The sequence below is a fragment of the Mobula birostris genome, chromosome 22, assembly GCF_030028105.1.
Source record: "Mobula birostris isolate sMobBir1 chromosome 22, sMobBir1.hap1, whole genome shotgun sequence".
Taxonomy (NCBI): Eukaryota; Metazoa; Chordata; class Chondrichthyes; order Myliobatiformes; family Myliobatidae; genus Mobula; species Mobula birostris.
In genome coordinates, this window is record NC_092391.1 from 20,189,705 (window position 1) to 20,206,419 (window position 16,715).

A 16,715-nucleotide genomic window follows, 5' to 3' on the forward strand; every position below is an offset into this window, starting at 1 on the left:
TTTCCCTTTCATTCTTCTTCATTTCTCCACTCTGGCTCCCCTCTTCTCTTCACTTACCTATCACCTCTCCCCGGTGCTCCTCCACCTTTCCTTTCTCCCATGGTCCACTATCCTCCTGTGTCAGATTCCTTCTTCCTCAGCCCTCTACCTTTTCCACCTATCACCTCCCTGCTTCTAACTTCGCTCCTCCTCCTCACCCACCTGGCTTCAGCTATCACCTTCTATCTTGTTCTCCTTCCCCTCCGTCCCACCTTCTTATTCTGGTTCCCGCCTGCCCTTCTTTTCCAATCCTGGTGAATGGTTGCGGCCCAAAACATCGACTGTTAATTCGTTTCCATAGATGCAGCCTGACCTGCTGTGTTCTTCCAGTACTGTGCATCTATTGCTCTGGATTTCCATCTTCTGTAGACTCTCTAGTGTTTATGAGCCTGGCTCCAATGTGATGGGGAAGTGGTACTGACCAATGAGGAATGGTCTTGGAGATTCTCTTTGGTATTTGAGTTGCTCTCCTCTCTCTCATTCTCTCTGTTCAACACCAATGGGGAGGTAACAGTTGGAGACGGGATTGTTACTTTCTGCCAGGTTAAAGTGCCTGTGTTATTCTCCGTTTCAGATGGAATTTGATGAGAAGGAGCTGCGACGGGAGATTAGTTACGCCATCAAGAATATCCATGGAATCAGGCATGTATCCATAAAACCTCGAGACTGTCATCTATTTTTGACTATGTACTATATCACTCTTGCATTTCTCTTCGAAAAGGTATCTCTGTCTCTAACTAAAGGAAAGGGGTATTCATCTTGGACTTTAATCTTGTAAAATGATAGTTTGACAGAAGGGTTCTGTGGAAACTCCCGGTGCTCTGGACCCTTCCTGATGGAGACACAGCCTCCTCGCTGTGTCCATGTGGTGCAACTGAGGCCAGAGGAAACCTTGAAGTGATTCTTTTTTTCTCCAATTTAATTTACTTTCCCTTTCTCGTCTCCTGTCCTACTTTGGAGAAGAGTATTACAACCTTACATGATGATGGGATTTAGACTGACACCATGTGGGGACAACGCCAAGCCCCTCCGATTGATTTCCCTGGAATTCAAAACTCGTGATTGGGAACAATTAATTGGATTCTGACCAAACCATTTTAAAAATCGCTTATCATTTAAATGATATGATTGCGAGAACTAAATATTCAGCTTTTTCATTACACCAAACCGGTTTAAAAGACAATGACCTTTATTTTATTTAAAGTGAAGTAGTTCATTAAGCAACTAAAATTTTATGAGAATTGCATAAGTTTCCTGTGTCAATATGTAGGACATTTGAAGGTATTTTTGGATAAGACATCCATCCAGTCCAGGAGAATATTTCAATGGAATCAAAGTTAAACAACACATTTACCTAGCAAGATAGGCATACGAAGGCATAAGCAGGGAATGGAGGGTTATGGACGTCATGTAGGCAAATAGGGTTCGTGAAGTTAGGCATTAGTTACTAGTTTAATTAGTTCAGCACAGCACTGTGGGCTGAATGACTAGAGCGGATATATTGTGAAGAGTGGGAAGAGGACCTAAATGTCTGAGGGAGAAACAGAACTGGCCTCCCATCTTTAATTTCTATGGTCTTGAATTCGATTTATTCAGACTGAATTAATTACTTAATTTTAATTAATTAATTAATTAATCCATCCCTTGGGATTACAAATGCACAATAAGTGCTTGGGGTGACATCAGCCCAGTTCCTGCTGGCCGGAGATACAAAATAGATGTCATGGTGTAGGACAGAAGACGAAATCCAACATTAGGTAGACGCAGCTGAGGAGAACGCCTCTGTAGGAACTGTTTGACGCAGAGTGAAATAGGAGACTGCACCATTCTTTGAGTTACTTGTAAGGTCAAGACAAATTTTGTATGGTGGAGTTTAGATGAAGATGAAGGAAGCACCAGCACAGACCAGATGAATTGAATGGCCTCTTACTGTGCTGGGTATCTGTGGCTACTGGAGCTTGATGCTCCACCTAGTGGCAAAGATGTGAGGCTACAGGTGCTGCTGTTGTCAAGGGAGCTTGAAATGAAGAAACCTTTGAGGTGTGACCTGGAGATGGTGATGGAATCGATCTCCTCATAAGATGTATTTGAAATGAAGCTCAACTTTAATGTATTACTCTTTTTGAGTACAATAAAGGAGGATGTGAGGTTCCCTCAGTGATGGGGTTGCCAGTTCCCTCACATCATGATCTATTTCGCTTGGCACACCACACTGAAGTGTCTCTGCAAACAGCCATTTCAGAGCTGATCAGAAATTCTGCTTCATTAGGTTCTGCACCACAGCCGCCCACAGCTGGAGACTGAGCTCTGTTCCATTAATAATACTCTTCAAAATAAAAGTCACTTTTTTATTGAGTTGGAAAGCTGAAATAATCATTACTGCCAAGCAGTGTGTGTCTGCAGCTCTCAGTCCTGACTCCCTTGGTCGCATTCCCATTGAATGATTACTTCAGTACAATTTTTAAAAAATGCCTCCTGTCAAAAACTGCTCCAGGCAGTGGCAAGTGTTTTCCAAGGTGGAATCCAGCTTCCTATTCTGGAAAGACTCCACCTGATCCATGAAATAAGAATTGATCATCCTTGTGGGAAATCACTGGTCATGTGGTTTGGACTCTTTCTCTTCAACTCTTTTTCTCACTTTGTTTCTGTAAGCTGTTTAGCTTTTCTTTACTTCTCTTGTTATTTTCATTCCCTCTCAGCTTTTCTCCCTCTTTCCCAATGATTCCCTTTTCCCCAGCTTTGCTTCCACCTCTCTGCATTACTTTTCTCTGTTTCTCTCTCTCTCCCTGTTACCCTACACCCTCTCAGTATTCCCTGCATCTGGCTTCCTTGTTTTTCAACCCATTCACCCTCTCTCTTTCCCAAATTCTCTCTCTCTTTCTCTCCCCGTTGCCCCCTTTTCTTTTTCGCTTTGCCTTCCCCACTCCATCTCTTCTCTCTGCCTCCTTCTGTCTTCCTATACCTCCTCTCTTTCTCTCTACTGTCCCTTCACACCTTTCCCATCTCTATTTGCCTCTCTCATCCATTCGCATCGCCACAATGTGATTTTCTGAGAAGGCTGCCTCCTAACAGTAGCTTAGGAGCCTACATAATTATGATGTCTTTGCTTTGCCTCATTTCAGTCAGGCTGGGTAGAGTTTCTGGTGCACTGGATTATGCTTGTGACTTTCTTGTGAGGTGAAACTTCCCCTTACAGATGTTCCCATTTGCATTTATGAATGTTGTGTTAAGTGTGAGTTTCCCATAAAATCTAGCACAGCGAGGAAATGGTTTTCATTTAATGCGTGAGCACTGGAAATCAATGGTGGAGCTTTCAGGCCAACCAGAAGAATACTGCTACACACTGAGGCTTGGAAATATTCCCAAATTAAAATAATTCAGTTCCTTTTATTTATTTTTACTGTGGTTCAGTGAGGCAGACAAACCCAGGTTGGTGAGGCTGTCCATCTAAATGCCAGTTGTTAAAAAGAGTTGGAGAGGACTGTTCATAAAGTTTAAAGTAAAATTATTATCAAAGTACATATATGTCACCATATTCTAGGCTGAGATTCATTTTCTTGTGGTCATTCACAGTAGAGCAAAGAAATACAATAGAATCAATGAAAAACTACACATAAAGACTGACAAACAATGTGCAAAAGAAGACAAACTGTGCTAATGCAAATTAAACAAATAATAACTGAATATTAAATAAATAATATTGAGAACCTGAGTAGCAGAGTCACTGAAAGTGAACCTGTAGGTTGTGGAATCAGTTCAGTGTTGAGGAAAGTGAAGTTGTCCACTCATCTCTACTCCTGAGGGGTAGAGCAAGCACTTGGATAATCTTTGTCTCCAAGATGTAAACTGAACAGGAGTTAAAGATAGGAGACCACAGACGCTGCAAACCTGAAATGAAACAGGAAACACTCAGCAGATCAGCCTAGTTTAATTTTGGAAGTGCCCCACCACTGTCCTTAATATCATTTGCCCTTGAAAATCTGTTTTCAGGGATTTAATCACAATACGTATTAATCCAGGAATTTAAGAGTTTCTGAGATGCTTCCAACACTGTCAGCTGTTCCATTAGGACCAACTGAAAAATAAGATATTAAATTTTAAGAAAACTTTGAGAGGTTCCATTTATTTTAAATTGAATGACTTCTATAGAGTTCAAAGTACAATTAATTTATCTTAAATGATTTGTTTAATTTATTTAATTTAATCTATCCTATAGCAGGGTTTCAGTTCTGCTGTACTATACAAATGGTGTTACTATCACAATTGCTTCATTACCTTGTCTCTGACTAATGCTGAAGGAGTGGTTCAATCAATCTGTTCCAGGTAAGGTAGCCACACAAAATAATGGGGCTGATGTAGGACATATCCCTCAAACAATATTTTCATTGGAGTTATTGGATATTCAGACTTGCAGCTACAACTGCCAAATAGATATTTGTTTGAAACAAGAGTATTCATTCCTACGAGATTCTGATTCTAAATATTGTAAGTAAATTTATTTATTGTTTTATTTAACTTGTTGGAGAGAATGTTTTATTGGTAAGTTAGCATGTTAACCTTTCACCTGTTAAGTGTGGATTTCATTCTAGCTCAGAGTGAAGAGCTCGGTGTCTTTCTGGCTTTAAAGGTTTCTACATGAAATGGGTTAGGAATCAGCACCTCCCAGTTATGATTCTTCTTCTTCTTAAGCCCACTACCCCTACCGGGGCATAGGCTGCTGACAGCAGCTCAGAGAGTCCTCTATCTTGGGTCACTCTTTCATGTTGTCACCAGGTATAGCCCATCTTCAAAGATCCTTCCTCTCCCAAGGATGAGATCTTTGGAGCATCTGTTGGCGTTTCTGTAGCTCTGGGTTTTCACGAGATGGTGTTACTAACCCCATAACTAACCCTCCTCCTTTCGCATTTGGGTTTGGGACTATGGCAGAGTTCAGCTACGGTTAGAAAGTTCAGAATAATATATTAAAAGTAAATGAACACTAATTGGCCATCTTACGACAGGCAACAGAAAGAAGCATTGTCAAGGAGAGTTAAGATTTGGTTGGGTTAGAGCTGAAGATAAGGCTAGTATGCAATGTATCAGTCAGCATTCAACTCAGTAGCTAACTCACATAATCTATGCTGCAAGTTATAGGTGATATTAGTTAACTCTCATCTTGATGTGCTGGCAAACAAGAGAAAGATGGAGCCACAAATTGGGTTAGATCTCTTGAGAATTGTTGTCCAAACTGGTCACATTATTTTTCTAACATTGTACTTTTCTTCTTAAATATTAAATGTGTTCGATGTTCAATATTTTGCCGTTTTTCCTCACTTTGATAGAACGGGGCTTTTCACTCCCGACATGGCATTTGAAACGATTGTGAAAAAGCAGATCTTGAAGATCAAAGAGCCCTGCCTCAAATGTGTGGACATGGTTATCAATGAGTTAATCAGTACGGTTAGGCAGTGTACCAAGAAGGTAATTCCTGTCATGGAGTCCTGGAAACTTGCTGCCTGCTCTTGGATCTTCAGAGAGTTGCCTATGGGATGGCCTTTGGGTGTTTGGGCTTAGCGAGCAACTGTAACCTGGCTGCAGGCACAAGCTACTATTTCGCCTGCATGTTCACACACAGCACATCTGCCTTAGTTAATATTCATAACAGTTTCAGATAAAATAATATCCTTCATGTCAAAATGCCTACTTGACACGAAGGATCACGTTAATATTGACTGCTTTAAAATGGAGCTGAAAATGACCGTGAAATGCAGATGTCAGAGCACAATGCTTTCCTAACTTGTTCCATTAACTGCTTTCTTTTACAATAACAACTTGCCTTTTAGAGCAACTTTCCAAATTGCTTTAGGGAAATGTGGATGCAAAAAATTGACACAGAGCCAAAGGAGATTTGGACAGGTTAGATTTAAGAGGAAGTTTATGAAGATGGTTGATTCTCCAGGTTCAGGGGTTCAGTTGACAGCTAACAACCCTGATTGGTCCAAAAAGAAAATTGTTACGGAAACAGCAATGAAGAATCCTTCTTCATCTGTGTGCGACGATGTGGACAGACAGTGTTGGAGGACCTTCATTCCTGCCCTAAATGACAGCTGTGTCACGGGCAGTAAGCAGGTTACGAGGATGGGAAGGAAAAGTTTACGAAGATGGGTACTGGGGCAGATGAAAACACATCAATCAGAGACAGAACTAAGAAAATCTGGAATGCATTTGAAATAAGGGAATGTAGAGTTCCTGAGGATTATTGCAGAGCTGGCAAGGGGGAAAGCTGACAGAAGAGATTAGAAAACAGAAGTTCACCCCGTTGAGAAGTGCAAATCAAATTTACAGTCACATCCTAAGAAACCCCTCATAGGTTTCGTTGTCTCCATTTTGTTCCCAAATGAGGCCAGTCGGCCATGTTACGGCACACTAAGCCCAAGCACCTGTAAACAGCTGTTCTGCCCGACTGTATCAGCTGGAAATGACATGGCATGCTTTCCTTGATGTGATGACAGTAAGACACAGGAATGAAGTGGGGCAAGTAGAAGCCTAAAGTAGGCCTCAGATTGGAAGTAGCTAACTCTGGAAGGTCCAAGCCCTGGAGAGAAGAAACAGGCTAGGCTGTGTGGAAGCATGGCTTGAGTTCTGGTCGTTAGTGTTCTGCCAAAAGCTGTTGGAGCAAATGCCTTGCACATCAAGTGGGAGAAAAAGGACAGAGAAGGCATCAGATGCTCTAATTCTTTTGGATTTCCAGATTTAAAATCAGGCTGGCTGGTGGAAAAGTAGGTGGATGACCTTTGTTACATTATTGAGCCAAAAACCTCTTTCAGGAATCTTTCAATTGACTCTTGTTTTCAGCTGATGCTAATTTTGGGCTTAAGATGGCACATCACTTCCCCTGTAAGTGTGGTGGTTTCCTGGTATTCACTAGGGGAGATGAATGCTGGCACCAGACAAACAAGTATTTAATGGTCATTTTTATCCCCAACTAGTGGAGAATTCAGGCGTCACAGATCTTTATTTGCCTAACAGGGTGGTTTTGTCAACAGGGTCAACAGGTCCTGTGGTCCTACAACTGGGATTATGCTGTGGTGTGCACAGTGGGACCAAGCCAACACCAGTATGTCCCCCCTTCCCCATCTTGACCTAACCTAATTCCCATGGTTCAGTTTGAGTTGAGTTCAGATAGTTCTTTATTCCCAGGGGATCCAAGTACAGAATTGTTGCCCCTCTTTGAGATGTATTGAACGTGCATTGTTGATAAGTTATGGATGAAAAGAGTTACAGATTTAATGGAGCAGAGGGCTGACAATTCAAACTAAAGAATGAGAGGACAATGGTGTAGCAGATAACCAATGGTCCTTCACCTCTATAACCTTAATTCACTGGAATACAACAGCAGCACAACTGGAACAGAAAATAATGCACACTCAGGCTCTGAGTCCTGGAATTTCTTTCATTCCAATAGCCTTTTGAAAGATGTTATTTAATCTGCTTCCACCAGTCCTTTATTCACACCTTTAATTTGTCATTTTATTTACAGTTTCTTGCTCATTATTCTTCTTATTTCTTTTTTTAATGATCTACTATATACTCCTACCACTAGAAATGGCCTCCCTGTTAGCCCCTCTGTCAAAAAGTTCAAAGTCCAAAGTAAAATTTATTTATCAGAGTACATACATGTCATCCCATAGAACCTTGAGATTCTTTTTCTGTGGGTATACTTAGCAAATCTATAGAACAGTAACTGTAAACTGTAAACATCAGGAACTGTTAACTCTAAACAATCTATGCCAAATAAATAGCAATAAGTAATGAGCATGAAATAACAATATAAGAATCCTTAAATGAGTGTAATTATCCCTGTCGTTCAAGAGCCTGATGGTTGAGGGGTAGTAACTGTTCTTGAACCAGGTGGTGTGAAACCTGAGACACCTGTACCTTCTACCTGATGGCAGCAGTGAGAAAAGAGCACGGCCTAGATGATGAGGGTCTTTGATGATGGATGTTGATTTTCTATGTCAACGTTTCATGTAGATGTGCTCCGTGGTTGGGAGAGTTTTACCTGTGATGTACTGGGCCAAATCTTCTACGTTTTGTGGAATTTTCCATTCAAAGCCATTGATATTCCCATACCAGGCCATAATACAGCCAGTCAGCATACCCTGTGTTGGTTTGACATATAGCACAATGTGCTTCTGTCCCAGCGCCCGTTGAATACTTTGGGTAGTTCCAGGTGAACCTCTTGTATGAATTGTTTCCTCAAGTACATTTAGTCAGATGATTAAGGAGACCTGTGATGCAGCTTCTCTAAGTGAAGCTCCAAACATCAGAGTATGAAGAGTGGGGAAACGGATAAGGTTTCAGAACATGTGGAGTGGAAGGAAAATAGAAACTTTTGGATTCTAAACCAAAGACCATAAAGCCCCTCCAACTTTTAGATCTTCATTACTATTAGAATCACTGAATTATAGAACCACACAGCACATAAACAGGCCATTTGGACCACTAAGTCTGTGCCAACCATCAGCAAATTATTCACACTACATTCATGTCATTTTTAATTTTCATCAATTACATCAAGATTCTATACCTCAACTTTTTTTTTATTGCAACACAGGGGCTACTTACAGTGGTTAACTGACCCACCAACTCGGATATCTCGGGTGCTCACAAAGAAAGTGTGCAAATTGAACCTGAGTCTCTGGCGCAGTGAGGCAGCAGATCTATGAGCTGCACCATCTCCTGTGCACCTCTCCAACTAGGGGAAGATGACTCACCATCTGCTCTTTTGTGTTGCCTCTGTAATAATTGCTCAAAGAAATGGGTGAGCCGAGAGGTATGAAATTATATATTTTGAGGGTCCTGATTAAGAATGAATCAAATAAAATCCAATCTGATTGTAGACATTGAAAGACTCTTCCATTGAGTGAGAGTACACAACTCCCTGTGCTTCTATAGCATCTGTTGATATATAATTGACCATCCTAGGAGGTATTGTAAGACTAAACAAACTCTGAAACAAGACTGGGTTAACTGCTGCAGTTTAGATTAGATGACCAAAAGCCTATCCAAGATAGATGTTACTGGGAACATAAAAACATCAGTAATAGGAGCAACTGTTGGCTGTATGGTCTCCTTCACAAGTCAGTCATATCAGTTTGATTTTTACCTTGATCTCAACTCCACTTTACTGCCTGTCCCTAAAATCCTTCGTTCTCCCATTTTTCTCTGGAGTCGAGAATTATAAAAAGTCACAGTTTACTGAGAGTCTTCCTCAACTCCTTAAATGGGTTCTGAAACTGTGCCTCCTAATCCTAGATAGCCCCAAAGGTGAAATATCTCAACATCCATCACATCAATCCCCTCATTCTTCTAGACTCCAAAGGGTATAGGCCCAACTCTCTTAACCGAAGGCAACATTTTCATCCCAGTAGCCAATCTCTTAAAGGAGAGTGAGGTGTAGAGTCCAAATTTCAAAGTAGACATCTAATAGCAGCTGTAGATGTAATTGACTGAAGTTTATGATAATTATTAGGGAATATATCTTTTATATAAAAGTCTGTTACCCCAGAGTTCCAAATTTAATCTTAAAACATTAACACACTCACAAATGAGCATACTATTATACAGTCTTCTGAACGAATATACACAGACCCCTCTGGAATCCTGAATAGTCAGTAGCCACCTTTCAAAACTAGTGGCCTTGTTTCTCCAAGTTACCCAAAACTGCCTGATAGCTGGTGCCTTACACAAATACACATACTCACACACCACACACTTTTATATCTACCAGTTCAGCTCACTGCTGCTTTCTTTTAAACTTCGTGATCCAGTGGTCATGGATCTTAACAGATCTAAGTGTGGGTGCTACTCTTACCCCCTTAAACTGCTTAAGTCACTGGCCACACAATGAGTCATGAACGTATCCCAGATGAGCCCCCAAATATGACTGCCAGAGAGACACTGAAACTGGTGATATAGAAGTGTTTATTCAGCACAACAAGCAGGCATTCTCATAGAGCCACTCTTGGTAGAACTTTAAAAGAACATCACATTTTTATAAACTTAGAATCAAAGGTAACAGTAGCTGATTCATTACATCTTCAATAGTTACAATGACATTGTTCACTTCAATATTTTGAGTTGACAATGCTTCCTTTGAATTATGTATCAACTATGACAGACATCTCTGAATGTTCAAACACGTTTGCCACCAAGTAATTCACACAAATAGTCTAAAAGCTTCTGAAGACTGAGAGCCACACACCCAAAATTAATGTTGTCAGGACTGTACACAAAATATCCCGAGTACACAACAGCTATTTCTTTCCTATTTTGTGACCATGTTTCAACATCATTCAGGTCTGCCAGCTTGAAATCAAGTCAGAATGGTATAAATAACTTAGCCCATGTTGCCTGGTTTGACGCAGGCCAACTAACACAACCCCATTGCCTTAACACTTGGCTCATGCATATGAATGCAACTCATGGGCACAATTTTGCAAACCATATCTCCTAGTCAATAAGCTTTTAACTTTGGGTTACTGCTTGCAATTTACAGTAAAAACTGAAGACTGGTTCTTGTTTGAATTAATGTCTGCAATATTCACATAACTCCTAACAACACATAACTGAATTGTCAGATTTACAATCCAGGTGGGGAGAAACAAGTTGATTTTGTTCAGATGTAAGAAAGAGAGGGAGCTAAGTACCGTGAGCAGTTTCCCCTATCTTTGACCCATCAGGGCACTGATTTGTAGGAGTTGCTCACTGTCAAATACTGATAGTACAGATAGAAATAATGCAGGGACGGTTGTCACTGACCTGGCTTTTGATCACAAACGTGCCATTTTGGAGCAAAAATTGACCAGCTGTTTCCAAAAATGCTCTCTCCACCTGGCAAAGTCCAAAGCAAACTAACTTACTCAGTATTACTGAGAACTGTTTCTTGTGCTTTTGTTATGACTGATTGGATTTCTGGCTTCTATAAATTATCTCTTAAAGCTGTATTATCCCTCTGTAAGCAGCTTAAGGACCCTAAAGATATCATCCATACAATGCTCAATGTATTGAATACTTGTTTGTCAGATGTAACTTGCGCTCTCTCCCACCCCTTCTCCCACACCACCCCATCCTCACCTTCAGTTTGAAAGCCTTAAAGGTAACCGAGGTCTTACTCTTCCTTTTGCTTTATGTCCTCCCCATGTTTTCATCCCCACTCCCCGCTGTTCCCCACCTTCTTTCCTTGCCCTCCAACCCTTGTTGTCATTTTCCTCCCATGATGCAATGCAGAACTGGGCTCTTCACCCCTGACCTTGCTTTTGAGGCTATAGTGAAAAAGCAGATCCAAAAGCTGAAGGAACCATGTTTGAAGTGCGTAGATATGGTGGTGAGCGAACTCACTGGCACCATCAGAAAGTGTACTGAAAAGGTAAAAGGTCAAACCCTTTCTTTGAACCCTGCCTTTGCTACATTAATTTATTTAACTCAAAATTAAACTGATGCCTTTTTCATTCCAAGGCAATGCTGACTAAGATACATGTAGAGCATGAGCTTCCAATTTCAGTTTGCTACTCAAAAGAATGTCAGCTGTTGCATTGGAACCTGGGTTGACTTTGGGATATATGAGCAGCCTGTAGTTAACTGGATGAGGCTCTAGATTGATTTCAGAACATTTGCAGAAGTTAATAGTCTATGAAGTGTGAAAGTTCCCAGTTCATTCTTTCTGTATCATCAGACATTTGTTAAATTTTTGTATTGAAACTAAATTATTGGAACTAACAGGGACTGTCAGGGCTGTGATAAATGGAACCTGTGAAATTTTGCCAAGAATTGATCTTTGATATCTCATGTCTTTTGCAAATGGAAATCTGTTAAAGTTTAGCCAAGTTTCTGAAGGCCATTTGTTCTCCATTTCTTGATTTCTTCACCTTATGCCCATTACATTTAGAAGAAAAGAGAGAATATTTTCTTTATACCCAAGTATTCAATTATAGTAATACACACAAAGTGCTTTAGGAACTCAGCAGGTCATGTAGTATCTATGGAAAAGAGTAAGCAGTTGATGTTTCGGTCCAAGACCCTTCATCAGGACCGAAAAAAAAAGAGATGAGAAGTCAGAGTAATAGGGTGGGGGAGAGGAGAGGAAGAAGTACAAGGTAGTAGGTGATAGGTGAAACCTGGAGAGTGGGAGGAGTGAAGTAAAGAGCTGGAAAGTCAGTTAGTGAAAGGGCTGGAGAAGGGGGAATCTGATAAGAGAGGACAAAAGGCCATGGAAGAAAGAAGGGGGAGGGGAACACCAGAGGGAGGTGATGGGTAGATAATGAGATAATTTGAGAGCGGGAACTGGAATGGGGAAGGGGGGGCAATTACCTGAAGTCAGAGAAATCAATGTTCATGCCATCAGGTTGGAAGCTACCCAGATGGAATATAAAATATAAACCTGAGTATGGCCTCATCGCGGCAGTGGAAGGTCATGGACTGGCATGTAGGAATGGGAAGTAGAATTGAAATGAGTGGCCACCAGGACCTCCTGCTTTTTCTGGTGGATGGAGCGTAAACGGTCTCCCAACCTACGTTGGGTCTCACCGATATACAGGAGGCCACACCAGAAGCACCGGATACTGTAGATGACCCCAATAGATTCACAGGTGAAGTGTCACCTCACCTGGAAGGACTGTTTGGGGCCCTGAATGGTAGTGAGGGAGGAGGTTTTAGGTCAGTTTTAGGTCTGGTGGCTGAGGTGCTTGACAGAGTGGGGCCATATGATGAGAGAAAACTTTGGCTGGAATAAAAGTCTGTGCAGAGAGTTTGGTTGGTGTGGATAAGTCATATAGTGAGGGTAGCAGTGAACTCAGCAGGTCAGGCAGAAAGGAAAAACAGAGTTAAATGTTTCAAATTTCTTCAGTAAGTTCAGATGTCCAATGTCTACAGGTTTTTGATTTTTACATTATAGTGCCAGTGGAGCTCATTTCTCCAGAACAAAGACTATTGAATGTGGGAAATGTTGAAGTGGCTTGATGCAGTCAGAGAGATATGGAGGATATCTCCCCCGTGAGGCAATTCATTGGATTTATAAATTCTAAACAGTCCACACGAGACCCGAATTAAATCTTCTCCTGGTTATTCTGACTACTCTGTGACATGAGGCTTCTGAAGGACATTCCGATGAACGAGAAGATTGTTAGCTCTGGTTGGCTGCTCGTTTGTAGGGTTGTTCACCGAGCCTTGTGGTTGGATTGCAAACGTTACATCACCAGTCGAGGTGACATCATTGGTGCGCAGTTGCGTGTTGTTCCTGCCGAACACCAGGTGACTTGGGTCTGGATACTAATAGTTTTTCCATTGTAGTAACTTTGCACTCTTGTGAAATCTTCAGCTCTCATAGAATGTCAAAACACCAGCTGTGAAGGGTGTTAACAGCCAATGATTTGTAAGCGTTTTAAGTTATATTGCAATCCAATTCTTCACTTTCCTCCGAGATCTGAACTACATCCACTCAGGGTTCAATGGGCGGCCTGCCTATGGTTGGCTGAGCGTTCAAGTCGTAGTCTGGAGCTCTCATCTATGCTTGCTTGAGTTCAGTGTTGACAGTGTTCCCAGTCATTCAAGGCAGATCCTGTCACTGGACAGTTCAAACTGTTGCTGTTCCTCCTGTGAAAGTGGATGTAAAGACTTCCAATCCCACACTTGAAGACAAGTAGAATAGTTTTTGTTCCTAACTACAACATTGTTGTTTCCTTTCCTTTGATTTTCAATCAGTTAGTGGAATCAAATGCAATTTTTTTTCTTTCAGACTCCTTTCACACTCAATTTTCTTCTGCTAATTGTGTCATGGATAGTTTATTACGTGGCTTAGCAATAAATAACTGGTTACACATTATTCATCTGAGATGTCTTAGTTATGTTTTTTCTAAATTAGAGAGATCACTTGAAATCTTCAGAAATACAAAAACAAAGTACTGAAGATAATACACAGAGAAAATCTGCAGATGCTGGAAATCCAAAGCAACACACACTCAGCATGCTGGAGGAACTCAGCAGGCCAGGCAGCCTCTACTGAAATGAACAGACAGTTACTGTTTTGGGCTGAGACCCTTCTTCAAGACTCACTGAAGATGGTTGAAATCTGATTGAAAAACAGTGCTGCATTTACTCAGCGGGTCAGGCAGCATCTATGGAGAGAGAATAGTTAGCATTTCAGGAAAAGTTGGAGGTGAAATGATTATACAATAAAGAGTCAGAGGGTGGAGGCGTTGTGCAAGGCAGGAAGAGGCCATCAGTGACGCCTTCGACGAGCTGGAGGGCTGGGAGGCTGAAGAGTAAGCAAGGATTGTTGCGCAAGGTGAAAGAGGGTAGTCTGGGGAGAACGAAAGGAACCAAAGCTGGGGCTTGGTGAACAATTAACACACCAATCATCTGAAAACACCAAAGGAAATCTGGAATAGGGATAAAGTGCTGAAAACATCCTGAGGTGAAAGTGTTGAACTTGAGTTGAGAAGACTACAATGCAACTTAGAAAATGAGGTGTTGCTGCCCATGCTTACCTTGAGATTGCAACTTCACAAACGATTATTTAAAGGTTCCTCATGTCTCAATGACAGCAATAAAAATGTTCCTTTCTTGAAATGCGGACATTCTAGCTGAAAGACTAGCGGGCTTCATTTTGTCGGCCAATTGCATAATAAAACGCTCTTACCCCAGTCTGACTACACCAGTGATTACTATTGGGTGAGACTGAACCCACTTTGAACCCACTAGCCCGAGCATTTCTGTATGCACCAATGCACTTGACTGTTACTGGGGCACAAATGACCACTTGGGTTGGACAGCACGTGTTTCTTCCACTGACGTCAGAAACTTGAGCATTTAAGGCAGTGTTTGGAAATGAGGTGGCAGCATGACTTTGACATCCTGCACACTGTGTTGGCCAGACACACTTCATGAAGAAAGCAATTCAGCGGTGCTCCCTTCACCCGAACGTGGTCTGTTTTCACCGTTCAGCTCCGAGCTGTTTGCTGTCACCTCTGGCCCACCAAGGTGCTGCGCTCACAGTGGCTCAGGAGTACTGCCAACATAAGTGCATTGAAGAGCACCGTGAACTTCTTCTGTGCTTTCCTCTATCTCTTTGGTAACCTTTTCCGTAGCTGGGGGGTGGTCATCATAGGGAAGAGCTCTTGAAGCTGTGACAAGCTTCCTTGCGGTCAGTGCATCACTGATACAGCAGATGTATGCTCTGCACGCAGCGTCTGCTAGCAAATGCACGGGTTCTACTTGAGCGTGTTTCTGTGTGCAGACTGATGTAACAATTTCACAACTTTTTTTTGAAGAACTTTGGGTGTTAGCATTACATGCAGCACTTGTTTAAAAGTTGGTGAAATCCCGTTTTTTTTTTGGCTTTTTATTCTCTTTGATATTTTCTGATCTCCATTGTCATCAGAATCAGGTTTATTATTACTGAGGTGTGTGGTGCAGTTGGTTGTTCTGCGCAGTACTTTTATGTATTGTGTGCAATATGTTAAAAATACTATAAATTACAATAAGAATAAATTTAAAAATGATTAGATAGAGCAAGAGAGAGGAAAATGGTGAGGTTGTATTTATGGGTTCGTGGACCATTCGGAAATTCTGATGGCAGAGGGGAAGAGGCTGTTCTTGTATGTTGAGTGTGTGCCTTCAGGCTCCTGATGGTAGTAATTAGAAGAGGGCATGTCCTGGATGGTGATAGTCCTCCTTCTCAAGACATGACTATGAGTGCTAATTAGCCAGTTTTGATTCCATTCTGGGCAGCCATTCATGACTTTTAACTTCCAGCCCTGATGCACAGTTTCTACCTAATACGTTGACAATTCCCTTCCTCTCACAGATGCTGCTCAGCCTACTAAGTTCCTCCAGCATTTGCAATCTGCCTCACAACTTCTTACTTTTCAATGAGATTCCTTTTTAAACTCCAGTGAGTAAAGGCCTCTCCCTTTCCTCTTTAACAATCCACTGCTGAGTAAAATTCTTTTCAGATTTCCATCTTTTCAATTATTTGTTTTACACTTTCCTTTATTTCCATGTGTTCTCTTCCTCTCTGATATTACTTTACTCTCCATTTCCACTTCTATTTTCCTGATCTCCTCTTACTTCTCTTGTCTGTCAGCATTTTAACTTAATCACCGATTTTTAAAGTACCATGGAGATGACCATTACAGAGATCAAGCGAAATCTGCTCTCGTCCCGACCGACACCCTGCCTTCTCCACCTGTCTGGGGTGGCACAACGGAACAGTGAAAGGCTCCACGCCCTGGAGAGAGGAGTAGAGATCGCAGAGAACGAGCGAAATCGGCTCTCGCCTCCGATCTCATGACCTAATCCCTTTTGAACCTTCATACTGTCTCTTTAAACCTACTCCCTCTAGCTCCAAACACCCAGACCATGGGAAACAGACTGACTATTTATCCAATCTATGCCTCACATAATTTTGTATGTCTGCTTCACATCACCTCTCAGCCTCTGTAGCTCCAGGGAAAATACACCTAGCCTATCCAATCTCTTACAACTAGAAGACCTCCTTCTCTACTGGTGGGGATCAGCTGGATGCAGAGTGGCCCCCGAACTTCCACTAAAATTAAAGACATTTACAATGATTAAGCAGGATGCTGCATTGTCTTCCATGTGATGCCACAGCTTGGTGTAGTGGTTAAGTTTAGTAA

At 41.6% G+C, this 16,715-nt stretch overlaps 1 protein-coding gene across 1 annotated transcript in view; it reads left to right on the top strand.

Annotated features, from left to right (window-relative positions):
- Positions 1-16,715, top strand: part of LOC140186239 (dynamin-1) — a 229,108-nt gene that overhangs the window by 109,168 nt on the left and 103,225 nt on the right. Inside the window, exons 9-10 of the mRNA XM_072240260.1 lie at positions 614-681; positions 5,361-5,499. Coding sequence (XP_072096361.1) covers positions 614-681; positions 5,361-5,499 — 207 coding nt within the window. The remainder of the gene's footprint in view (positions 1-613; positions 682-5,360; positions 5,500-16,715) is intronic.